At 39.7% G+C, this 26,878-nt stretch overlaps 1 protein-coding gene across 4 annotated transcripts in view; it reads left to right on the top strand.

Moving 5' to 3' along the window:
- Positions 1-26,878, top strand: part of SLC39A12 (solute carrier family 39 member 12) — an 83,161-nt gene that overhangs the window by 34,635 nt on the left and 21,648 nt on the right. Inside the window, exons 7-12 of one of the 4 annotated variants that reach the window (XM_012499338.2) lie at positions 948-1,120; positions 4,609-4,761; positions 6,627-6,734; positions 9,335-9,401; positions 14,283-14,441; positions 17,051-17,238. In XM_012499338.2, the coding sequence (XP_012354792.2) occupies positions 948-1,120; positions 4,609-4,761; positions 6,627-6,734; positions 9,335-9,401; positions 14,283-14,441; positions 17,051-17,238 (848 nt within the window). Of the gene's footprint in view, positions 1-947; positions 1,121-4,608; positions 4,762-6,623; positions 6,735-9,334; positions 9,402-14,282; positions 14,442-17,050; positions 17,239-26,878 lie in introns of all 4 variants that reach the window. The other 3 variants (XM_003257690.3, XM_003257691.3, XM_030819235.1) reach the window with 3 other exon arrangements.

Below are 26,878 nucleotides of genomic sequence, written 5' to 3'. Positions count from 1 at the left end.
CCCATTCAACAGGGGTGAAGAGTATATAACCTAATCACATCCCAAAGGTCTTACTTCCTAATACCACCCACCACCTTGGTGGTTAGGTTTCAACATGTGAATTTTGGGGAGACACAAACATTTAGACCATAGCAAATCTGTTCATTCTTTCTGTTAAAAATTTAAAAACCTTTTACCACATATAACATTATAAGACTGGGTGCTGTGGCTTATGCCTGTAATCCCATCACTTTGGGAGGTGAAGCAGGAGGATTGCTTGAGCCCAGGAGCTTGAGACTAGCCCAGGTAATACAGTGAGACCCTATCTCTACTAAAAATAAAAGCTTAGTCAGGCGTGATGGCATCTGCTAGTAGTCCCAGCTGCTCGTGGGGCTGATGTGGGAAGATCACTTGAGCCTGGGAGTTCAGGGTTATAGCGAGCTGTAATCACACCACCGCACCCCAGCTTGTGCAGCAGAGTGAGAACCTGTCTCAAAAACAAAAAAAACAACAAAACGCTTATTTAAAAATTCCAAGTTGGGGGCAGTGGGCTCACAACTGTAAACCCAGCAATTTGGGAGGCTGAGACGAGTGGATTGCTTGCGTCCAAGAGTTCGAGACCAGCCTGGGGAACATGACAAAACCCCATGTCTACAAACAAAAAATACCAGAAAATGAGTCAGGCATGATGGTGTGCACCTGTAGTCCCAGGTACTTGGGAGGCTGAGGTGGGAGGATCACTTGAGCCTAGGAGGTGGAGGCTACAGAGAGCTATGATAGCGCCACTACATTCCAGGCTGGGTGACAGAGAGAGAGCCTGTCTCAAAATAAAAACAAAACACTTATTTAAAAAATCCATATCCCTACTGGCTGTTACTGTAAGACCGATTCTTCTGGCATTTTCACCAGCTGAGGCCGGAATGGAGGGCACTGGGCACTGACCGTGTTTACGATCTCCTTTGACTTAGAATACGGCTACAGCACGGTGGCTGTCACCCTTCTCACACTGGGCTCCATGCTGGGGACAGCGCTGGTCCTTTTCCATAGCTGTGAGGAGAACTACAGGCTTATCTTACAGCTGTTTGTGGGCTTGGCCGTCGGGACACTGTCTGGGGACGCTCTGCTCCACCTTATCCCTCAGGTAATCTGGTCTTTTCCATTTCAGATAATGTTCGCTTCATTTCTCTTCACTTCTAACCACTGGAGGTATTTATGCAAAATGTTACTGAGACTGCAAAGAGAGAGTATCATGGCTGGTGTTTTCCTTAAAAAGAAATATTATTTCCCCCTGTCCTCTCTGCACTTGTAGAAGAGAAGAGATGCTCCAACATTAGGCTCGCCACATAGTAGTAGTATTTTTGAAATAAAAGAAAGAAAAGGTGGCAGGTCATGATGGCTCACGCCTGTAATCCCAGTACTATGGGGGGCTGAGACGGGAAGATCGCTTGAGCCCAGGAGCTCAAGACCAGCCTGGCCGACGTGGTGAAACCCCATCTCTACTAAAAATACAAAAATTAGCTGCACATGGTACATGCGCATGTAGTCCCAGCACTTTGGGATGCCAAGGCAGGTGGATCACTTGAGATCAGGAGTTCAAGACCAGCCTGGACTGCATGGTGAAACCCCATCTCTACTAAAAATACAAAAATTAGCTGGGTGTAGTGCCATGCGCCTGTAATCCTAACTATTCGGGAGGCTGAGACAGGAGGATCACTTGAACTCAAGAGGTGAAGGTTGCAGTGAGCAGAGATCGTACCACTGCATTCCAGCATGGGTGACAGAGTGAGACTCTGTCTCAAAAATTTGCCATTCAGTTAGTTCACCCAAGACCTGGTTGTTTAAAAGTCCAGAACCTCCCCGTCTCCCTCTCTCTTGCTTTCTCTCTCTCATTATGTGATGTGCCTGCTTCCCCTTCACTGTCTGCTGTGATTGGAAGCTTCCTGAGGCCCGCATCAGAAGCAGATGCTGACACCATGCTTCCTGTACACCCTGCAGAACCAGGAGCCCATTGAACCTCTTTATAGATTACCCAGCCTCAGATATTTCTTTATAGCAAAGCAAAAATGGCCGAATTCACTTGTCCTTCTTTCTATTCTGCCCAGAAGGCTGCATCTCCTCAGCTACCTTGCAGGTTGGATTTTTGTTTGGGGTCAGCCAATGAGGGAAACAATGGAAAACTGGGGAGGAGGAGAGAGAGGCAGTGGCATCTGTGCCCAGCTCCCTCCTGGCTCCGGCATCCGCTCTAGAAGTGGCTGATTTGCCGTGGGCTACGTCTCCAGTGGAAAGCTTCCCCACAGCTCCATGGCTCACTGGCCTTCCTCCCTTTTCCCTTTCACCCCTAAGGCTGGCAATGCTTTCCTGGGATTGCCAGTCTCTGGGTGCCTCGTTATCCTTTGTTTATACCCTTGACGCTGCCCACCTCTGTAATAGTCTTATTATCTTTCATGTCTCTTTATTTGAGCCATCACAGTGGAATTCTCCTTCTTGCCTGACTAACAGTGTCTAGATTTCTCTTAAGGAGCAAGTAAGCACCAGGAGGCTGCCTCCTGTTGACGTGTGCTGAGGCTGTTTTTCAGAAAGGAAAGGAGTAAAACCTGAGTTGAGGTCATCTACAGATGAGGTTTTCTCTTCCCTGTGAAATCTCTTACTAGGGAGAATGATGGTGGACCAATGATCCCCACTCCAGCAAAGCCTGAGCTGGTTAAAATTTTCCACAAGCCTCTGGCAATTTCCTGCAGGGTCACTCTTGTTGCTTAGAGGCTCAATTGTTATTCAGTGTTCTGAAAATCACAAAGGGAGCTTTGGAAAAATAAAACCATTATGAGTTTTAATTGCCTTCATAATCTAATATCCTGGAAATATTTCAGGGCTTATGATTGAGTAGAGGCGGTGGCCGAGGCCTTTTTTCTAGGTCACAGCAGTGGTAGCAGAATTGTTTACTGCCCAGGAGCCTGAGAAGCAGAAAAAGGCTCTCAGGTCAGCCTGAGTCTCCCCCAGTGAGGTAGCCCACAGCAAAGGTGGACTTGAGGATGGGTGCAACATGTTACAGAGGAGAACTTCAGAGATCAGCTGGGTTTCACAAAATTTTGTAGACAGTTTCTTTTGCTTAAGGAAAGAGACAAGAGCTGGGCACAGTGGCTCACGCCTCTAATCCCAGCACTTTGGGAGGGCAAGGCAGGCGGATCACCTGAGGTCAGGAGTTTGAGACCAGCCTGGCCAACATGATGAAACCCCGTCTCTACTAAAAATACAAAAATTAGCTGGGCGTGGTGGTGGGCACCTGTAACCCCAGCTACTCAGGAGTCTGAGGCAGGAGAATCGCTTGAACCCAAGAGGCAGAAGTTGCAGTGAGCCGAGATCGTGCCACTGCCCTGGGCAACAGAGCGAGACTCTGTCTTAAGAAAAAAAAACAAAAAAGAGACAAGGACGAAAATTGTTGGAAAGAGGAAGAAAGATGCAGGACAAGTGTGGTGGTGTGCTAGAAGAATCAGTGATCTGTGGCAAGTTTTCAAACATCTGCACAGAAGTGAGAAAAATGTTACTCATATGATTGCCTTTTTTAGTCAGCTAAATTTGTTCAACTGAAAGATCTACATTTTATTTTGAGATCTGGGGTTTTTCTTCTGTTTTGTTTTATGATATTACAAATGTTCTCTATTTTGTGCAATAATGGTCATTAGAAGTATTAGGTGGGTATCCTTTAATGCCCTTAGCAAGAGAAAAAGTTGACTAACATATATTGGTTTTTAGTGATATTTACATATACAATGTATATATGTAGATACATATGTATACTCAGTTATACACACGTACATATGTGTAGGTACACATAAATGCCTATACACATATATGTATGAATGTATATACATATAATCTATACACATATTTCTTTTTCCTTTTTAAAATTTAATAGTAACATTCTAAATCTGGAAACCATTTATAAGCTACTTCATAAATTGCCTTCTCTAAGAGAAGGGATATGGTATAGAATGACCTACTGGCTCACAAGAAATCTTGAGGTTGACCAATGGAATGACTCAACCAATGGGATGAGTCAATTACAGAAAAATTCCCAACACATTTCTCGTATCCTTTTGTGTCCCAGAGACCTGACAATATTGTCAGTCGTACAGTATGCTCCCAATGGAACAAGTTCTTCAAGGTGGATTTCTTATCTGATATTTAATAAAAGTTTACTTTGATTACTATGGGGCATGAGAATAAACCCCAGATGAAATATAAAATTTATTAATATTTTATGAGGCATTGTTGTACAAACAGGTGCAGATTGGACCCCTGAAAAACAATTTGGCCGAAGGACTGAGTTTGTATGAAAATCTAGGGCACTTGCAGAAATAAAGCTTAGACTTCATTCTGTTCATTAGCACAAGCTATTCAAAGCTGTCTTTTGTTTTCTATTGTACACAATTTATTTGACCCTGATTAAAGCGTATAGTGGAAGCATTCACATACCCAAAAGCAAACTGGACTTCTAGTGATTGTATTAATAGTTGTCATGGCATTTCCCAGAATGAAAATTAAATATATTAAACACTGGGCCTATTTAATAGTTAAGTCAGCAAGAGTTATCTCCTTTCTCTCTGCCTTTTTTTTTTTTTTTTTCTGAAGGTTCTTGGTTTACATAAGCAGGAAGCCCCAGAATTTGGGCATTTCCATGAAAGCAAAGGTCATATTTGGAAACTTTTGGGATTAATTGGAGGCATCCATGGATTTTTCTTGATAGAAAAATGTTTTATTCTTCTTGTATCACCAAATGACAAGGTATATTTTTAAGTTTTATTTGTCTTGTGCTTTAAAGTCTTATATACATTCATCTGTTCCTTCACAAGTACTTGTTCAAAAGTAATGAAGTTCCCTGTATAAGGGATGTCTAATGGAATGCTGATTTCAAGAATACACAGCTCCTTCTAATAGGATATTAATTTTTTAAAACATCTTTTCCTGGGCAGTTAATGTACTTGTTATGACCTTTTGTTTAACCTTCATGGTTGGTTTAGGAACTGGGGACTATTTTATGTCTGGGGAATGAAGGGGCCCAACATTCTAGCTACTAATCAGCGTTTTAGATGTCCTTCTTAACCTAAACAAATAAGCAAACAAAAATTTTGAAAATTCATAAAATCACATGTCATTTTTCTATCTTAAAGGCATTTAAAATTACAAAAACAAGCATCTTAGGAATTTTGAGATTTGCGGCAAAGCTTTTTTTCAGCTTTAGTAATTTCTTTTATTATGCCAGTAGCTGATAAATGTCTACAAATATGGGCCGGGCGCAGTGGCTCACACCTGTAATTTCAGCACTTTGGGAGGCTGAGACAGGCGGATCACCTGAGGTCAGCAGTTTGAGACCAGCCTGGCCAACATAGCAAAACGCTGTTTGTACTAAAAATACAAAAATTAGCCAGGCATAGGGCCGCGCGCCTGTAATCTCAGGTACTTGGGAGGCTGAGGCAGGAGAATCACTTGAACCCAGGAAGCGGAGGTTGCAGTGAGCTGAGATCGCGCCACTGCACTCCAGCCTGGGTGACAGAGCGAGACTCCATCTCAAAAAAAAAAAAAAAAGAAAAAAGAAACAGCACTTATTGTTTTTCATCCCTAAATTTGTTCAAAATTCTGTTTTATGATTCAAAAAATAAAATGAATTTATGGATGGATAGAAGGATGATAGATGGATAGATACATGATAAAATAGATTTAATAAAATAATCATAGGATCCAGGAAGTGGATAGCTCAATATTTACATTACAATACAATTCTTTCAGCTTTCTATATATTTGAAAACCTTTCAGCAATAAATAGATGTCATGAATTCAAATAGACTACAAGTCAACTTTTGTAAAAGTTTTCTAATAAAGCATGACTTTTCTTTGGCCTTGGGCTCAAACTAGGATGCTATGGTAATTTGGAAATTAGGAATGCCAACTTCTATCACAGTACTTACCCTAAAAGTTTAGGAACTTACCCTTCACAAAAGAAGTTCTATTCCCAAGAAGCATTAAAAAAATAACAAATCCCCACTTATACCCAATGGATTAACATTTCTGGGTTGGGAAAACTAAATTAGAAAGCCAACATACCAATAATTCAGTAGTTGGAAATCCAGTGTGGTAATGAGTGAAAGAAATTCTGAACACCCAAAAATGTAGAGTTTATTCAGATTGTTTATGGGCTTGTCAGGGAGCTTAAAATGAGTTTTAAGAAAATAATTCCAACATTTATAATATTGCCTAAAATAAAAGGAATGCACATGTTTTAGGAACTGCAAATGCTTTAATTGGTGAATACGTTTCCAGAGACATTATTTTAGTAGCCACAGGGTGTCATACAGTTTTGATTATTATCATTGTGGTATCTCCATCAGAAAGAATTCAAAATTTAATTTCGTGTAAATATAATTTTTTTTAGTAAATACAAAGACAGTATAAAAACTACCACTATTCAAGCCTCCTTCAATCGTCACTAGACATTTTTGAAGTTGCATTCCACTCTTAAAGCATCCCAGTTCTCTTTTGTGGCAACTACCATTTTGGCCAATAAGCAATGGAATAGAACCATGGCATTGACAAAGACTACACCTGTGTTCTTCTGGTTTCAACACTAATTTTAAACCATCCTCATCCAGCAGGGCCTGTCATTGGTTAATGGGCACGTGGGACATTCCCACCATCTTGCACTCAACTCTGAATTAAGTGACCAGGCAGGCAGAGGCAAATCTGCATCAACTATCCAGTTGGTAGGTTCCTGATCTGAAGCATTCTACTGATGTGATTACCTTCTCTCCTTCATTCCTCAATGAACAAATGAAAATCAGTAGCGTAGATAAACAGATTCCATACTCCTGATTTGCCTATTCTTAACTATGATAAATACTGTTTAGAAAACTCTGCCAAGCACCTGAAAGCTGTTTTATTTTTTTATTTTTTTATTTTTATTTTTTTTAATTTTTATTATTATACTTTAGGTTTTAGGGTACATGTGCACAATGTGCAGGTTTGTTACGTATGTATCCATGTGCCATGTTGATTTCCTGCACCCATTAACTCGTCATTTAGCTTTAGGTATATCTCCTAATGCTGTCCCTCCCCCCTCCCCCAACCCCACAACAGTCCCCAGAGTGTGATGTTGCCCTGAAAGCTGTTTTAAAGAGCAACAGGTATCCTCCACAGATTCAAATCATTGCTCTCTGCATCACTTTCAAACATGTATGGATCAGACTGACATCATAGACACGTCCTTAATCCTTGTGTTTACAAGTTTTCACAAGCCAGTTGACCTTTGGGTTTTGCATTCAGAGTAATCCTTAGCCGTGACTAGGTGGATGCAAACAGATGTGGAGCAAGGGATTACTTAGTGCACCTAGGACTGGGGTGTTCATTTCATAATGCAGGAGAGAACTGATTCTGCCCAATGAGATGCTTCATAGTAAGTGCCTTCATTCTACTAAATTTTCACAATAAAATCTTCTATATTAATTCTCAAAGCACAATGTCCGATCACGTTCAAAACAATATTCCCATTCGAAATCTTAAAGTAAGAAGTATAGGAATGGGAAAAATATGAAAGTAATATATAATTGTTAGAATCCCTGCCTCCTGGAACCATGGCCTTAGGGTAAAGGGTTTACAGTGTAAGGACAGGTTCCTCAGTAGAAATGAGGAGGCTATTCCTGAGACATTGACATAGCAAAATAGAAGTTTGGGAGTAGATTTCAGATCTCGTGCTAACTCAGAGATAGGAACCAGAAATTCCCTTTAAAATATGATTTTAAGAGGCTTAATTGCATTTATTTTTTGTATTCTAAATGTGGTTTGAAAGAAGATAACTTCAGGTGGGATTCGTTTTAAAAATCACTTTAATACTGATCTTATTCCTTCTCTTTGAAGTGTCCAGAGCCCCAAGATGCATATAACCAAATCTCTGAAGGTACCTTAGTGAGTCTTGAGCTATTTGAACACTCCAGCTCACTAACATATGCATAATTCCTCTTGTTATTTAAGCTGCAAATTTGACCTAAAGCATAACAGAAATCGTATAAACTTTTAGGAGTGTTTGATGAGTTTAATTTCTTGTTTTTTTCGAGAAACTCGAGGATAAAGAAGAACGTACATTTTTTTCCCAATCAATAAGAAATCCTGAATGTTTGGCTCTAAATTACTTTACACAGTGTGACAATAAATAGCTTTTATTTGAAAAACAAGACAAAATATTCTAGAATAAATATCTGAATTCTGGTATTTTCACAGAACTATAAAGCATTGTGATTATAATTAGGTTTTTCATATAACATAAAGGGATCACATTGTTTTTTGTTTCTATATCCTCCCAATTTCAAGTAAGAGGTCTACTTTCTGCTCTCTGTATCCTGCAGGCTCTACCTTACTTCTCAGCCATCCTTCTCCAAAAACAGCCTATCATTATCTTTTGAATAGCTGCTATTATTCTAATATGTGAACTTTACTAATATGTAAAATTTACTTTCTCTCTTTTACACGCACACAAAATGCATTTATCTCATTACATTTGTGTCAAAATTTGTACAACTTTGGGTGATAGACTTCTATTCATATGCTTTTAAAAGGACATATTTAATATGCAGATAAAAAGCTTTTTTATAAAATTGAAATCAGAGGCGCCAAGAGGGAAAATATATTTTCAGAAATTGGACTATGAGTCAGTCTCTGAAATAAAATCATGTAATCTTATCTCATAAAGTCAATTTCAAAATCTCAGTCTCTGTCATACAAAAGGATTAAAAAAAAGTTTGAATCTATTATTGTTGTGTTTTATAAGTCGGTGGATGTACTTTCATAATGGGCAAGATTCTTTTACTGACTGGCAAAGCAGTTAACACAGACTATTATGCTGCAGTGAATAAAATGAGGTGTTGAATTTGCATGGGTGTCTTTTCCATCCAAAATACGTCGACTGCTCACAGGTTAGAGGATGGATCTTAAATCCACAATCCACCATACAGGAGAAGTGCTGAGTTAGGCCAAGGATAATTTTTTTTGATAGCTTTTGAATTTCATAAAGGCTTACATAATTTACGAGTCTGAATTACAGACTGTCTCAGTAGCCTTCAGCTCTCTATGGAAGATTCTGATCTACCTGAGCGGGCTATTTTCATCTAACTATGAAGAGTGCAAAAGGCTTGCTTTGCCCGCAGACTTTCAGCTCTACATTGTGTGTGTCTATGAAACCTAGAGGTTCTAATATACATTTAGAGTATTAAAATGTCTTTTAAAAACCAACATAACTCTCCAGATGTTTCATTTTCCAACAAAATGATGCCCGTTACTTATCTTTCATCAGTTATTTTTTAATTTAAAATAGAAAAGCCCCGAAGATTCACAGGCAGCTGAAATGCCTAGAGGCAGTGTGACAGCCTGCAACAGAAAATGTGAGTACCAAGCTAAACTTTACATGTAGAAAGTGCCATAGAAAACAGTTACGTCTGTTTTAAAATAAAATGTCAAAACCATATAGATATCATATTGGGTATGTAGTTTATTATGAAAAACTTTGCAGTAGGATTTGTAATAAAAACTAATTCCTATCCAGCTCTCAAATTTACTACATATTCATATTAATTTTACTCCTTCCTTTAAAAATGAAGTTTTTCTTAGAATTGATTTAAACTAATTCCCTTCAGGGAAAACTTGAATTAATGTAAACACATGTGTGTTTATCATAGCTCATTTCTAAACATATTTGTGTGATAATTGAGGCTTTTATTTCACTGTGAAGTATGGATATATCATTGGTTTTTCGTCTTCTAGCACAGTCGACTGAAAATTCATCACAGATGTGTCTTATTTATCATACTGTCATTGAGATGGTAAAGTTCAAATCAGTCCTCTCATTTATTCACATCTTATTCTATAACTCATTTGTTCATTTAGTTTTTAATTAACAAAGGTTGATTTTTTTCTATGATTTTTTCTTCTTCTGCATTTAATTTAGGATAGAACTTTATTTTGGATAGAACTTTATTAACCTGTGCTTATGTTTCTGAATAATTCGTGAAAGTGTTTTGTTTTTGTTTTTTGTCTGTTTTGGTTTTCATCTGTTACTCTTGAAGTTTTGCCCTGTTTTTCTCACTTATTTTACCCTTTTGTGACACAAACTTCTTAAGGTTTTAATGTTATGCATCATTATTAGTTATTCCCATTCTACCATAATAACTTAGCAAATAGTAAAAGTAGCTAACACATGTTGAACACTTCTTGTATGCTAGACACAGGGCTACCCAGCTGATGTGATCTCATTCAATTCTCCTACAACTTAAGTAAGAATAAATATTATCTGAATTATACAAATGAAGAAAATAGTTGTTAGGGAGGTTAAATCGCTACTCAAGATTATATAGCTAGTCAGCTGTAATGCTGGGGAACTAAAGAAATACCAATGCACCGGCGGGCGCGGTGGCTCACGCCTGTAATCCCAGCACTTTGGGAGGCCGAGGCGGGCGGATCACGAGGTCAGGAGATCGAGACCATCTTGGCTAACACAGAGAGACCCCGTCTCTACTAAAAAATACAAAAAATTAGCAGGGCGTGGTGGCGGGCGCCTTTAGTCCCAGCTACTCGGGAGACTGAGGCAGGAGAATGGCGTGAACCCAGGAGGCGGAGCTTGCAGCGAGCCGCGATCGCGCCACTGCACTCCAGCACTCTAGTCTGTGCAACAGAGCCAGACTCTGTCTCAAAAAATAAAAGAAAAAAAAGAAAAATTTGTGATCATTCAGTCGTGCATGCATCGATGCATTCTTTCACATTGTTTTATTCATTCAAGAAATGTTTGAAGACATGCCCTGTTTCAGGCATGTTTTATGCAATGAAGAATAAAATAAGCATGGTCTTTATCAGTGCAGAATAAAATAAGCATGGTCTTTATCCTTAGCTTGGGATGTAGTCAGGGATAGAAATACTACTGAAAACAAACACCATTATAACAACTACTGTTCTAAATGTTTTAGATACATTAACTCATGTAATTTATATATTTGATTCAAAATATGTAATAACATATTTTGTCCATTTATGCTTTCAGAGCATTGCTAGTAATATTTTTCCTTCTAAACTTTTAGTTCCAAGAGTAATTTTAGAATGCTGGGCACATGGTAGGTCTGCAGTAGACTTTTTTTTCTCTTTGGTTGTGGTCTTGAAAGAAGGATATGCCCAGTCAAATCAGGAGCTGAAAGAAGATGCTAGATTAGGGAGTAAGGATGGTCTTCTTCAAACATTTATAGGCCTCCTACCTACCTGCTTACTTCCTGTCAAGCTTGGTATGCAGAATGAATAGTGAACATATCCATATTACATTACTCAACAGCCCCTTTGCCAGGGACATGTTGAATTAAGCTTCAAATATTTGATGACTCATTTTGTATTACCTCATCCGTGGAACTCAACTTGTGTTTCAAAAGACAAGATGCAAAAATTCAATCCACAGTCTGATTTAAATTTTAAAAAAGCACAATGATACAACTTTCAGCCCCCATGTTTTACCATGGAAAACCTCTGATAGTTCAGAAACATGGAACTGAATATGACTGCTAAGTACATGAATAGAGGTAAAATATTATAGGTAATTCTGTAATGAGTACATTAAATTACCAGTGAATATCTGTCTTATCTTCCACTAAATAATTTTTTTTTTTTCAGATGGAAACTCGCTCTGTTGCCCAGGCTGGAGTACAGTGGGACAATCTTGGTTCACTGCAACCTCCGCCTCCTGGGTTTAAGCGATTCTCCTGCCTCAGCCTCCCGCTAAATAATGCTTAAATTACTTTAAGAAATATACACAGTGTGTTCTTTATGGCTTACATGCAAATGTTTATATTTGCCTGTGGCTCGTTACCTATCCACGATCTGACATTTAGAAACCCATGATCAGAGATAACAAAATAATAGCAAAAATAGGCCACATTGGTTTCTAGCAGAGTGTAATATTAGCTAAAAATCCTCCTTTGGAATATATGCTATTAATATCAAGGCTACATGTAGGCATGTGGAAATTACAAGTTTATTTGCATGTTGCAGTGTTGTCAAATGTATCACTAAGTTTTTTTAAATTTCCTTTCACAAAGAAGAGCTTTATCTTTGAAAATTGGCAGGAGCAGTTAAATGATCTGGTAGCATTATTGGATTCTGAGAGTTTCCAGGCAATGTCAATAAGAACTCCGTGAATTCAATAATTCAGTATTTATTCTTTGTTCTTATGGCTGTTGCCTGAAATCTTTCCCTTTTTAGCAGGGACTAAAATAAGTTAGTGAACCACAAGAAGGATGTAAGTTAGTCCTACAGCGATATTTCTAAATACCCATGATTTTTAGAAGTAAAATACACAGGCCATCTTTGAAACACAGTAAATGGAGCTATCTCCTAGATGGTAATTTGGGTTATATCTGCTATTCACTGAAGTTATTTATCTCACAGTGTGGGATATGATATGAATCAAATCATATTCCCCAAATGAGATGGCAAACCACATTATAATGCAATCTGTCTTGTAGTCTTAGGCCATGTAACAGTTAGAAACCAGGAAGTATCCTCTTTCTACTTTTATTGAGCACAATTATTAGAATTATTACAATTTTTATTGAGCACAATTAGAATAATTAGAATTTTTATTGAGCACAATTATTAGCATTAGGCCAGGTGCAGTGGCTAATGTCTGTAATCCCAGCACTTTGGGAGGCCGAGGTGGGTGGATTACCGGAGGTCAAGAGTTTGAGACCAGCCTGACCATATGGTGAAACCCCGTCTCTGCTAAAAATACAAAAAAACTAGGCAGGCATGGTGGCAAGTGCCTGTAGTCCCAGCAACTTGGGAGGCTGAGACAGAATTGCTTGAACCAGAGAGGTGGAGGTTGTAGTGAGCCTAGATCATGCTACTGCACTCCAGCCTGGGCAACAAAGCAGGACTCCATCTCAAAAAAAGGAAGCATTATGCATTCAGTTCTAACAGTAACAGTAACTACTACTTACCCCTGTCACACAGTATATATGCAAATGAATAATTAATGAAAGTTTAGACTATGAGAATTGATTAATGACTATTCTTATCAAATGGTCTACCTAGGCAGATTACTACCAAAATAAGTACTATGCTCAAAATAATTTTCATGTTTTTGAGTCGTTCAACTCTACAATTGAGTTATGCTGACATACAATTTAGAATTTTCAGAACAGAAATTCTGTCCATTAAAAAGCTGAACCTAATTATGATCAAAATGATTTCACTGGCTCTCTCCTGACCAGATAATATATATTATGCAATCGAATTCCATGAAGACAGAAGCTTCTCTTTATTTTGTTCAACATCTAACTGGTCTAGTGCTGAAAGTTATCTTGCAGAAAGACAAAAACTTTGAGTAATTATTCCAAAGCTAACTTTGGGGCCGGAAACGTTGGTCGTGGTTCTGTTGAAGTCACAGTGGGGAGTGAATGGGGTGCTTCAGGGAAGTCACTAGCACTCGCCAGAAGGGAACCAAAACAATCACACAATGACAGAAAGCACCCTGCCCTAGATTGACACAGAACAGTCTGACTCAAACAGCTTTGGGAAATACACTCCATTTTAGTGACATTCCACTGGGAAGTTTGTCTTGGCCCACTCAGTCTGCTACAACAAACTACCATGGACTGGATGGCTTATCAACAACAAAAATTTCTTTCTTGTGGTCTTTGAGCCTTGAAGTTCAAGATGAAGGTGCAAGACAAGAGCCAACTTTCTGGTTGTAGATGGCGCCTTCCTACAGTGGGAAGTGGCAGAGGGGGCAAGGGAATTCCTTGGCATCTCTTTTATAAGGGTATTAATTCCATCCCAAAGGCCCTACCTCCTAATACCACCACACTAGGGGAATAAGTAGAAACGTATGAATTTTGGGGAGACACAAATATTTATAGCAAGTTTCTTAAATTATTTTTAAATGCATTACAAAAGACAGATGGGAAGGTCATCGGTGGTATTTGGGGAGGCTATAACATGGGTTTTACTTTCTTGTTTTGGCATAACTGCATAAGATGTTAAAATAATGAATGCCAGCATGTAATTTATCTCATTAGACCAGTTAGCAAAACAGTGACCATATGTTTAAGTATGTTGGTTGTCACACTTGAATCTCTAGTCCTGACTTTTGCTGAAATAAAGTGATGTTATTTAATCAGATGGAATATAAGAATGTCAAGGGTAGATGAGAAGGTTGGTTGGTTTTGAAGGATTTGGTGAAATATGTAGTGCTCTGTTAATGCTTCTTCTGTGTTTATTTGGTTCCTTAGGTAAAGCCATTAGCTTGTTAGCAATCATGATTCTGGTTGGGGACAGCCTGCATAATTTTGCAGATGGCCTAGCCATAGGAGCAGCCTTCTCATCATCATCCGAGTCAGGAGTGACCACCACGATTGCTATCTTGTGTCATGAAATCCCACATGAAATGGGTAAGTTCAACAATGGAATTACTGTTTCTGGCCTGTTGAGAAAGAAAGAACATCTTTCCAGCTATGGTTTACTAGGATTCTTTTTCTAACCTATGATTTAAAGATGAATACTTTCCTTTTATAATTTATTTAAACCATAAGAAGAGGAGGACTAGAAAAATAACTGCTGTACCTTGGAATAAAACGCAGTTAAACTCTTTATGATGTTTCCCAGGGCCAGAAATGACTCTATTTGGATTCCAGAGAATTCCATGTGGGAGAGAGTCATTCAGAGAAATATTTTAAAGAATTTTGACAAGGACTTTAAAATCTGCATATTAAATGTGAGAAAAATATTAGGAGGGGAACTTTATCCATCATGTCAGCAAATGGGCCAGTAAGATAAAATAACATTTAAATTAAAACCGGCCGGGCACGGTGGCTCACACCTGTAATCCCAGCACTTTGGGAGGCCGAGGCAGGTGGATCACCTGAGGACAGGAGTTCAAGACCAGCCTGACCAACAGGTAAAACCCCGTCTCTACTAAAAACAAAAACGTAGACAGGTGTGGTGGCCCAGGCCTGTAACCCCAGCTACTTGGGAGGCTGAGGTGGGAGAATCACTTGAACCCATGAGGTGGAGGTTGCAGTGAGCTGAGATTGCACCATTGCACTCCAGCCTGGGCAACAGTGTGAGACTCCATGTCAAAAACAAAAACAAAAGGCCAAACCGTGGATTCATCAACCTGACTTATACAAAATGTTTAAAGCCAAGCCTGGCATTGAAATGACAGGTGTGTGGTGGCAGATGCTCATAAATCTCTTTTTCTGGATAATCTTAGTTGCCCTGTAACTTTTTTTCTTTTAATTTTTGTGGGTACATAGTGGTTGTATGTATTAATGGAGTACATGAGATGTTTTGATACAGGTATGTAATGCGTAAGAATCATATCATGCAAAATTGGGTATCCATCCCCTCAAGCATTTATTGTTTGTGTTACAAACTATCCAATTATACTCTTTTAGTTATTTTTAAATGTACAAATTAAATTATTATTGAAAGAGTGACTCTGTAGGCTCAGACTCAGACCACGCTACACCAGTTTGGCCAAGAGATCTTTACTGGAGTCAGCAGGCTAGGCTGGGCAGGAGACAGAGAGAGAGAGAGCGGTGGGGGTTTGCTTCTTTTATGCCCAGGAGGGCTGCGTGGGTTGGGGTGGGGCTTAGAGCGAGGCGGGAAAACACCTCTCTCTGATTGGTTTTTCCTTTGGCGGGTTTACATTGAGGAAGAAGAACCCGGAACCAGCGCCATTAGGGTGCTCTTGTTACCTAACAATTATGACTGTAGTCACCCTGTTGTGCTATCAAATACTAGGTCTTATTCATTCTTTCTATTTTTTTTTGTAGTGATTAACCATCTTTACCTCACCTGCACCTTCCCCTACCACCCCACTACCCTTCCCAGCCTCTGGTAACCTTCTTCTATTCTCTAACTCCATGAATTCAATTGTTTTGATTTTTAGATCCCACAAATAAGTGAGAACAATATAGCTCTGTTCTTTGCCTCCCAGGACGCAAGATGGGTTAGAACAGACGTTTCTGAAACAGACCCAGAAATAGTAGAGGCTGGTCTGGCATAGGCTCCCAAGGGAGAGCGCTCTTCACGGTCTCTCTGCTTCCACTTTCGCACCTACATTGCCCCAGGAAATTCTTGTCCTCTTGTGCTTGGAGTCCGTTGCTCAAAGTCCTGACGCTGACTCATTACTGACCTATCCTTCTTGGAGCAGTTTATCCAAGGTCCTTCCTGAGCGCATTAAAATGCACCTGGTCTGGAAGCCATCCCCTATCTATGGTCCTGAGTTTTGCTGCTATAACAGTGATGTAGCCCCCAGTCCTCAACCCAAAACCACAGGGCAGTGTGACAGTCTGCAGCAGGCCAGCGGAGATGTTTCAAGCCCCGTTCGTGGGAACAATTATGCAATGGAACTAGAAAACTGGGTCCCCAAGCTGTCTATTGAATTTTAGTCTCAATCCCCCAAACTAAGAAGTAGATGTTCTCAGATTTACTAACAGGTCAATCTTCTCTTGGAGGGAAGGCATGGAGAGAATGAGATCATTTTCCTATAATCATTTTCTAAAGGGAAAAATTTGTTTCCTAACCAACTTTTGCAATGCTTTAAAAATCTCATATTAAGTAGTTTTCTCTCCCCACAGCAGTTTCTGCATAAGTAAATAATAAAAGCCCATAGAGTGTCATGATTTCACCTGGCAAATTTCCAGGCCCAAAGATTTAGAAACGCTGGGACAGTGAGTGACTGTTTTGCATTTATCTAAGTTGGAAATGTCACAAGATATCAAGAACTCAAGAATATGTCACTGATCTCTCTGTAGTTACAGTCTTTAGGAGCAGCCAAAGGAATGGAACTCTTGAAATGCAGCTTCCTAATAGTAAGATGAATGGGCTATGAATTCTAGAGAAATATCGGAAAGCATTTTATTTACTGATCACTCAACTCTACCTACAAAATTGGTTCCAGTGCTGACGTTCGAAATAGCTAATAGTGCGTTACTTTAGCAAAGGCATCTTCCATTAAATGGTAATTATGTCTCCCTTTCCTCTTAAACTTCAGGAGACTTTGCTGTGCTCTTAAGCTCTGGACTTTCTATGAAGACTGCCATCCTGATGAATTTTATAAGCTCCCTAACTGCCTTCATAGGATTATACATTGGCCTTTCCGTGTCAGCTGATCCATGTGTTCAAGACTGGATCTTCACAGTCACTGCTGGGATGTTCTTATATTTATCCTTGGTTGAAATGGTAAGCTTGGTGGCTTTTCTATTTGGTTTTTCTAAACACTGAAAATGTAAAACAGAGAAAAAAAACAGTAAAAATGGAAGGATATATGAGTAGAAGAGAAGAATTCATAAAACAATATAAACCATTAAGGAAATATTCTTTGTACTCCAAGAAAGTGCATTCTAGTCAGAAAGAACGTAATTTGAGGTACAGAAAATACTGACAATTTCTGTAGCATTAAAGTGACAGGTGTGTGATAGCAGTTGCATGTAAGACTTTTTTGTTTTAGTGAATTTAAGTGGAAAGAATGAAATGTTCATAATCTTCAAAAAGTAATCATCAGGTCATTCGATTCCAGCTTTGTATCTATATATGATGCCTGTATTTCCAGTTGAAAAATGAAAAGTTCTGTCAATCAGCCAGCTATTTTATTTATACAATGGAAAATAATTCAACTGAATTTGTCATTGAATTAAATCACTGTTTGACTTAACTAACCAAACGTATTTTTAAAATAATGATTACATCTTTGAAGTTTTAATGGCCAAAGGACCATTGCGCTGATGAAATGAGAAAGAAAGAAGATTTTTATAGTATTTGGTCTCTAAAATTGCAATGTATGTTTCCTATAGAGGTCCTTGCTGACCCTAATGATAACTCAGTCATTAGTTTTCTTCCTGTATAACATGATGAGGGAATTGAACCTGGGAAATTTCACGTTGTCTTGCTTCTTAAATTCTGGTCTCCATAAGATAAAAGTCTTTTTGAAGGTCACTCTCTATTGGGCTTATTTAAAACTTTAAAAATATCTTAAGGTAAAATCATATTGATTATCCCTTCTCATGGGTTGGAATATGGTGAATAAAAATAAAATAAATTAACAAAAGAAGTACTTAAGGCTGAAATCAGGCTGAGTACAAGTCGGATATGTTATTACCTGTGTCCTGGAGAAGAAAAAGTAAATTGATCTTGAAGGTAATATGTGGAACAGATTCATTGAGATTGACTACTAATGAAGCAGAATCCAAAGATTATCCTGGAAGTAAAAGAAATATTTCATAAGGAAAAAAAATATAGGAGGCAGAAACCTGTGCTAATACAACGAGAATAGCAGTGCGTTGTTGAAGTTAAGTCTTAATAAGGGGATTCTCAAAGTAAATCCTGCCATTTTTAAACCCCACTCGAAGGCTCCTGAGTTTCCCGTTGTTTTTCTTAATTCTTATGAGATGCATGCAGATGAGGTAAACACCAAATGTCCTTCCATATTTAGAAATGTTCTTATATATTACTTGTGATGCTCTGAGAACATTCTAATTTTGATGGTAAAGTGAAAGTGGAGCAAATTTTGACCCAGCAATCCCATTACTGTATATATATTCAAAGGAATATAAATCATTCTATTATAAAGATACATGCAGCACTATACACAATAGCAAAGACAAGGAATCAACCCAAGGGTCCATCAATGATAGACTGGATAAAGAAAATGTGATACATATGTGCCATGGAATAATATGCAGCCATAGGAAGGAATGGGATCGTGTCCTTTGCAGGGACATAGATGAGGCTGGAAGCCATTATCCCCAGCAAACTAATGCAGAAACAGAAAACCAAACACCGGCCGGGTGCGGTGACTCACCCCTGTAATCCGAGCACTTTGGGAGGCCGAGGCGGGTGGATCACAGGGTCAGGAGATCGAGACCATCCTGGCTAACACGGTGAAACCCTGTCTCTAAAAATACAAAAAATTAGCCGGGCGTGGTGGCGGGCGCCTGTAGTCCCAGCTACTTGGGAGGCTGAGGCAGGAGAATGGTGTGAACTCGGGAGGCGGAGCTTGCAGTGAGCTGAGATTGTGCCACTGCCCTCTAGCCTGGGCGACAGAGCGAGACTCCGTCTCAAAAAACAAAACAAAACAAAACCAAACACTGCGTGTTCTCACTTACAAGTGGGAGCTGAGCAATAAGAACACATGGACACAGGGACGGGAACAACACGCACTGGGGCCTGTCGGGGGAGGGTGGGGTGGGGAGAGCATTAGGGTAAAGAGCTAATGCATGCTGGGATTGATACCTAGGTGATGGGTTGATAGTTGCAGCACACCACCATGGCACATGCTTACCTATATAACAAACCTGCATATGTACCCCGGAACTTAAAAAAATAAAATAAAGCGGAGCAAATTTTACCCCTTTTTCTGAACCTATCCCCCAACCTGAGGTCAATGTTGTGGAATCTTGCGATTCTTTCAACTTGAGAAATCTATATTTACAACTTTGTTGTGACTTTGAAACCACAGTCACTCACCATTTAATGAAGTGAGCTATCCTTTGTTTAAACTAAACAGTCTTGAAGGTAATGTGTGGAGCACATCAGTCCTCAGATTCACTCTTGAGCTTCCTAATTTCCAACTTTCGATTTCTAATTTCTCTTTATGCGTCAGTTCAGGGCAGTTGCTGGATTCTTTTGCAGTTTACTCTGTTTTTCACGCAGACTGGTTCTCTCTTCAAGTAGGATGAATGTCAATGTCTATAGTAAATTTGTTTTCCTTGCTTTTGTCTACTCTCCCAGGATTGACCCGGGAAGGTTATCAAGAGCCATTTGTCATTCAGAACCCTAAGCTAAATATGTCATTTTCCTTTCAATGTTCCTGCTCCTTTTCTTGTAAGGGTAAGCAATTGCTTATAAGAAAGCAATGTGACTGATAGCCTGTGAGATTCCAGCTGGCATAAATCTTGACCCTATTGCAAGTGACTATTAGCCGAGGAAGAACCAGCATCCTGGCAGAAAGACAGGAAAAAAAATACTTGTGAGTTTCCCGGGGCTACTTTCTATCATCCAGGTCGCTTGCTCTCACGGCCTTCTGAGCAACTTCTAAACAAACGCAGCTCTTTCACATAGCAATAAGTTTAACTGTTGCTGTTCTCTGGGGCCATGCCAAAGAAAATAGTCGGTCATTTAAAGGGAAGAAAACAAGGTTGCAAAGACTCTGTGAAACAGTAAAGAAAATAAATGCATCAACTAAAGGGTAAAGGGGACCACTAGATAGAATATACTAGTTAATTGCTAAATCCTGGATATTGACCAGGTACCTTCTGAACAAGGTTAATGTGAAAAGACCAGCTAGATCTTTGTTTGTTTGTTTTAAAGAAGTTGGTTGTGTTATTTCAAACTCCCAAAAGAACAAGAACTAGAGACATAAATGAGGCCATTAGCAATGAGGTCAGCAAAGAAGAAAGTCCTCTCCGGGGAAAAGTGCCAAACTTAATTCTCCAAAGTAGAATTGGCTTATTCAAGTATACTAACTCCAAATTGCACTGAAGCATGTCTAAAGGAAGTTAAGAATGAATGCCGCTCTGGGTGGCCAGAGGAAATTAATGCTCTGTTATGAAGATCAGTATCCTAGACTGGGTTTCCTTCAAAGCAGCTGGGAAGACAAAGGACAGGGTGACAGCAAGTCATTTGGGAGGTGATCCCAGGGAGCAGAAGTGAAGGGCCGGCAAACTGAAACAGAGAAGGAAGAAAGTCAATACCATCTGTGTTTTTACTGAGTTGACCAGGACTATGGGAACACCATAACACAGGACCTTCTGATGAGGCTCAAGAAATATGCCGCAGGGTAGTTTACCTGGGAAAGGAAGAGGCTTTATCTACAAGCTCTTGTCCCTGTGTTCAACACTGGCCCTGCCAGCATTATCTCCCCATCTCCACTTCCAGGTTATACACACTTGAGTACTGAGAGCATTCCCATAAAGGGGCTCAAGCCATCACATCAAAGGAGCCCAGGGCAGGAGAAAGAGGAATGCAGTGTGGACCAGAAGCAAGACTCTGCAAAACCAATCAACACCTCCTTGGAATGGGTCTCTGCAGCAGTGACTGGGGTCAGAGATGGGGCTGAGTGCATCTGAAATAGCACACGTGTGATGTCCATTAACGGTTGGCCCCTTGCGCTCCTCAAATGCCCTCCTTTCCTCTTAACACCCATCTCTCCCCAGGTCCCTTCATGGTGGTAGCCAGCCAAAATACCACAAAGACTTAATACAAAATAATAAGTGGAAGAAGCTCCAAACCCTGCTGGCCCCGAGGCCATAGTTGGTATTCTTCATCTCTGCTCTCCAGCATCCAATCCTGATCCTCCTCAGCTCCAAGCAGCACTTGGGTTGATCTACATCAACCCAACCCTGGGAGGCGCAACTTAGGTCTTCAGTGAAGGGTCTGAATGTTCACTGCTTTGTCCCTGTTAGGCTGTGTATCCTCTAGTTGCCTGGTGACCATTGTTACCAGGCATCAAGAAGCACCAAGAGATGCTCCAAGAAATCTGAATTTGTAGCTGTGTTCCTTCTCTCCTCACCATGCAGCAGCACACCTAACTCCTCATGGTAATTGTTACAGGAAAGGAGTCCTAATCCAGACCCCAAGAGAGGGTTCTTGGATCTTGTGCAAGAAAGAATTCAGGGAGAGTCCACAGTGCAAAGAAAAAGCAAGTTTATTAAGAAAGTAAAGGAATAAAAGAATGGCTACTCCGTAGACAGAGCAGCCCCATTGCTGCTGGTTGCCCATTTTCATGGTTATTTCTTGATGATATGCTAAACAAGGCTTGGATTATTCATGGTCCCCTTTTTAGACCATATGGGGTAATGTCCTGTCATTGCCATGGCATTTGTAAGCTGTCATGGCGCTGGTGGGAGTGTAGCAGTGAGGATGACCAGAGGTCACTCTCATCGCCGTTTTGGTTTTGGTAGGATTCTGCTGGCTTCCTTACTGCAACCTGTTTTGTCAGCAAGGTCTTTATGACCTGTATCTTTTACTGACCTCCTATCTCATCCTGTGATGTAGAATGCCTTAACTGTCTGGGAATGCAGCCCAGTAGGCCTCAGCCTCATTTCACCCAGCTCCTATTCTAGATGGATTACTCTTGTTCACATGCCTCTGACATAATCACTAACAGTTACTCTTACTATTATAGTAAATTTCCTCACTGTTGGTTGATCCACTAATACAGGGAGCCCCAAATGAGCAGGTGGTACTGATAGTTTCAAGTTGACTGGAAACTTTATTGCAGGAGTTCTCAACCCCTGGTCCTGTTAGGAACGAGGCCACACAGTACGAGGTGAGCGACAGGTGAGCAAGCGAAGCTTCATCTGTACTTACAGCCGCTCTGCATTGCTCACGTGAGCTCCGCCTCCTGTCAGATCAGCGGGGGCATTAGGTTCTCACAGGAGTGTGAACCTTACTGTGAACTGCACATGTGAGGGATCTAGGTTGCACACTCCTTATGAGAATCTAATGCCTGATGATTGGTCACTATCTCCCATCACCTCCAGATGGGGCCAACTAGTTGCAGGAAAACAAGCTTAGGGCCCCCCCACTGATTCTATATTTTGGTGAGTTGCATAATTATTTCACTATATATTACAGTGTAATACTAATAGAAATAAAGTACACAACCAATGTAATGTGCTTGAATCATCCTGAAACTATCTCCCTCATCTCCGACCCTCGGTTCACCGAAAAATTGTCTTCATGAAACCAGTCTCTGGTGCCAAAAAGGTTGTGGACCACTGCTTTCTTGTATTCCCTGGTGCATTCTCCCCAGGAACAGGGACCTGTGTCTGACAGTACCTAAGTTTACAGGAACAGGGAGCATAAATACCCCAAGTGAAAAAACTAGCAATACCTATCTATCAACTGCTTTATAATTTTGTACTGTTTCTGCCCTAATCTCCATTATTTCCTTCCTTCTTACTTTGCATTTAATTTTCTCTTTACTTTCTTGCAGCTATGTAAGAGCATCTCATTTTGTCTGAGAGCTGAATGTCCCTTCTAAGAAAATTCTCAGAATTGGAAATCTAGAGGATTTCTTAAATCCAGCTTCTCTAAAGTTTATAAAAATTGCTCAAATAGAAAAAAAAAGCCCTCAAAGTATTGTTTTCTTCCAGCTTTTGGATAAGAGAGACTTTATTTTTATCTAATATAATTTGTTATTTAAAGCATAAATTAATTAATTAAAAAAACGTAAATGGGTTATGCCAAGGGAAGGTTTATTTTGGATCTGAAGCAAAGTTTCAAACCTTTAGGCATTTTTCCTAGGGTTTTTAGATCCTGCCAAAATGGTGTTTCCATAGCAACAGGACTATAGAAACCTCAAGGGGCTATCACTGTAGATGTAACTAGAGATGTCCCTGCAATGGGGGGAACTGGACAACTGCCCAGGAATTTAGTACATTAATAGAACCCAAGCTGATGGAGGAACTATAACTTAGGGAGGGAGCTAATGGAGAAGGAAGTACCTGTCCAATTCATGCCAAAACAAAATAAAACATAGCCCAGGTGCCGCCTCCAGCTGTATCCAAGGCAAATGAATTGGAATAGGGGAAATATCCAATTTCAAACCCTCTTCCCCCATCAACCTCCCTCACCATATAGGGTTCTAGATCTCTTCCCCCACCCTCACGTTTTTTGGATGCTCTTTAAAAACTTCATTTCCTTTCCAACACTATCCCTTATGTTTCTTCAACCTTATTTTACTTATCTAATAACTTCGCAGGCAGGGGATTGGGGGGAGCAGGAACCTCAAGAATAAAAAGCAGTCACTCAGAGCAATTTACTTACCTTCCCTCTTGTGAGAAGTGTCTTCCAGAAGTAATATCACAGCCAGACCTTTGCCTGGAGCACTTTCAATTTCTGGATAATTTTCCTTATGTGAAAGGCAGGATAAAAGGTATTTTGAATATGAATTTAAGATCTTCTACCTTTAAAACACATCCAAAAATGCAAAAATCAAACCTGAGTATTAAATCTGGTCAATAAATAGGATTATCAATATAGTTCATTCTCTCTACACTTATTGTAGTTCAGTAAATGTAGCACCTTCAAGAACATGAATTGGGTAAATACAAAAAAACATTAATTGAGTGACAAACATCCACCTTTCTAGCCAGGCTTTTCCTCTCTTCGTCATATAACTATAAAATTAAACTGAACTAGAATCCTAGACTTTTAGAATATTGATCCCATTCTCTCCTCCCCATTTTTCTTTCTTTTTCTTGTGATCTATTGAGTTTGAATGAGTCTTTCTTTATCAGAGAAATCTAGACTCCAGGGCAATTCAGTCAAAGATCTACAATCACCAAGTCGGGTCTGGTAAATGAATCCTTTCTCTATCCAGAGGGTGAGTAAGTCCTTCCTTTCTTTGAAGTTTGGCAACACCTAAGTGTAATTCTGTTAAGCATCCACCCACAGGAAGACATTTCGTTTGAAAAAGACATGTGAAGGAACCTTGATATACCTATTTGTTTTCAACGAATATTGTAGTTAAAATCAATGAGTTCCTTTGGCATCATTTTAAATATCCTTTGGCTGAGAAAGAAATAGCAAGCATTCAAGACTCATTTCAGGCAGCAAAATTAATGTAATTTAACATTCACAATTATTTCTTAACAAAAGCAAGAAGAGTGAATCATTCTTACCAACGATTTTGAAAGACTTCTATTCTCTTTCTGTAAAAATCAGTCAAACCCCACACTTAGAAATTTTCTGCTGAGAAAATGAGTAATTAAGTCAACTTTGGTGAAGGCTGAATTCTCTCTATAATTAAAAAAAATTGACCATCAGAAATGCTGGCATTTTTCTACTCCTCATTCCTCTTTTCTTCTAACTAATTTCTCAAATCTTACACACACATACACACAGATCTTCCAAAGCAGTTATTTTAAAAATGCAGTTGGCCCCAGAACAACATAGGTTTGAACTGCATGGGTTCACTTATACTCAGATTTTCTTCCACGTCTGCCACCCCTGAGACAGCAAGACCAACCCTTCCTCCTCCTCGTCCTCCATCCCCTCAGTGTGAAGATGAGGATGAAGACCTATATGATTGTCCACTTCTACTTAACTAATAGTAAGTGTATTTTCTCCTCTTCATGATTTTCTTTTCATTTCATTTCATTTCTCTTTTCTTCTCTCTTTTCTTTTTTTCTTTTCTTTCTCAAAACAAAATAATACAAAGCCCAGGTGCCCCCTCCAGGTATTTCCTTTCTTCCTTCCTTTCTTTTTTTTGAGACAGACTCTCACTGTCTCTCAGGCTGGAGTGCAGTGGCGCGATCTTGACTTACTGCAGCCTCTGCCTCCCAGGTTCAAGCAATTATCCTGCCTCAGCCTCCGGAGTAGCTGGAATTGTAAGTGTGTGCACCCATGCCCACTAATTTTTATGCTTTTAGTAGAGACGGGGTTTCACCATGTTGGCCAGGCTGGTCTGGAACTCCTGGCCTCAAGTGATCCACCTGCCTCAGCCTCCCAAAATGCTGGGATTACAGGCGTGAGCCACTGCACTCATCCCCCTTATGATTTTCTTAATAACATTTTGTTTTCTCTAGCTTACTTTATTGTAAGAATACTGTATATAATACACAGAGCATATAAAATATGTGTTAATTGTGTTATTGGTTAGGCTTCTGGTCAACAGTAGGCTATAAGTAGTTAAGTTTTGGGACAGTCAAAAGTTATACATGAATTTTCAACTGTGCGGTAATCACCATCCTAACTCCCACATTGTTCAACTGAACTAAAGCTGGCTGACGTCTGTCTTCGCTGAGCTTTACGACTAAGAATTTGTCTAACTGAATCACTTCCCCTAAGGAAAAAAAAGGAGAAGAGAATTGTTAAATACAAGTTTAAAGCAGGTAACATCTTTGTCTCTCCTAATTGTGTGTGACAGTGGTGTGCTCTTTATCTTATAACTCACAGTTTTCAAAAAAAATTTAATTTATCTTCTGCTGCAAACTGCTTCATGAATTGCCTTGAGAAGATCCCACCAGGAAGTGATAGACATATAAGATTCTGCATTTAATTATTCAGCAAATAAAATTTTTAAAGCTGAAGATTTTAAAATAACCTTGAGAAAAGCCTCCAGGTTGGCTATCCCATATAGGTTGAGAGCTGTGGTCTTTGCTTTCTTGCATAATAAGGAAGGTTAAAACAGCTATGTTAAGTTGTTTATTGAACATAAATACTAGTTGAAAAAGACCTAAATTCAAAACAGTGGGAACAAACCTCCCAATGTCAGGAGATTCTTGAGTCAACAGAGTGTTGAAGATTCTACTATTACTAATCAAATATGATTCTAAAATAGAATATATTCTAACATCCCTCTTTTGACTGATGTCAAAAGGGACAACCAAAAAAATGAATTCCATGAAAAAAAGGAAAAGCACAAGATAACCATAACCAAACTTTTATTTGAATTCAACTCTCAGAAGATTGTCAAAAGCAAGAATTGATACATTTCTAAGCAAACATTCCAGAGAAGATTTTTATTCTCCAGAATGTTGTAGAAAGAGAAATCCTGGAGGGCCTTTTTAAGACTCTGTGGCTGATAAAAGCTCATCTCTGTGCATATGTAACCACCAAGGTCCAGTCAGAGGGTCAGTCAGGTTCATTAAAAGAAAGACACGGCCGGGCGCGGTGGCTCACGCTTGTAATCCCAGCACTTTGGGAGGCCGAGGCGGGCGGATCACGAGGTCAGGAGATCGAGACCACGGTGAAACCCCGTCTCTACTAAAACTACAAAAAAATTAGCCGGGCGTGGTGGCGGGCGCCTGTAGTCCCAGCTACTCGGAGAGGCTGAGGCAGGAGAATGGCGTGAACCCGGGAGGCGGAGCTTGCA

Source organism: Nomascus leucogenys, chromosome 9 (genome assembly GCF_006542625.1).
Source record: "Nomascus leucogenys isolate Asia chromosome 9, Asia_NLE_v1, whole genome shotgun sequence".
Taxonomy (NCBI): domain Eukaryota; kingdom Metazoa; phylum Chordata; class Mammalia; order Primates; family Hylobatidae; genus Nomascus; species Nomascus leucogenys.
Note: the sequence above shows the minus strand (reverse complement) of the source record. Positions and strands in the feature narration are given on the sequence as shown.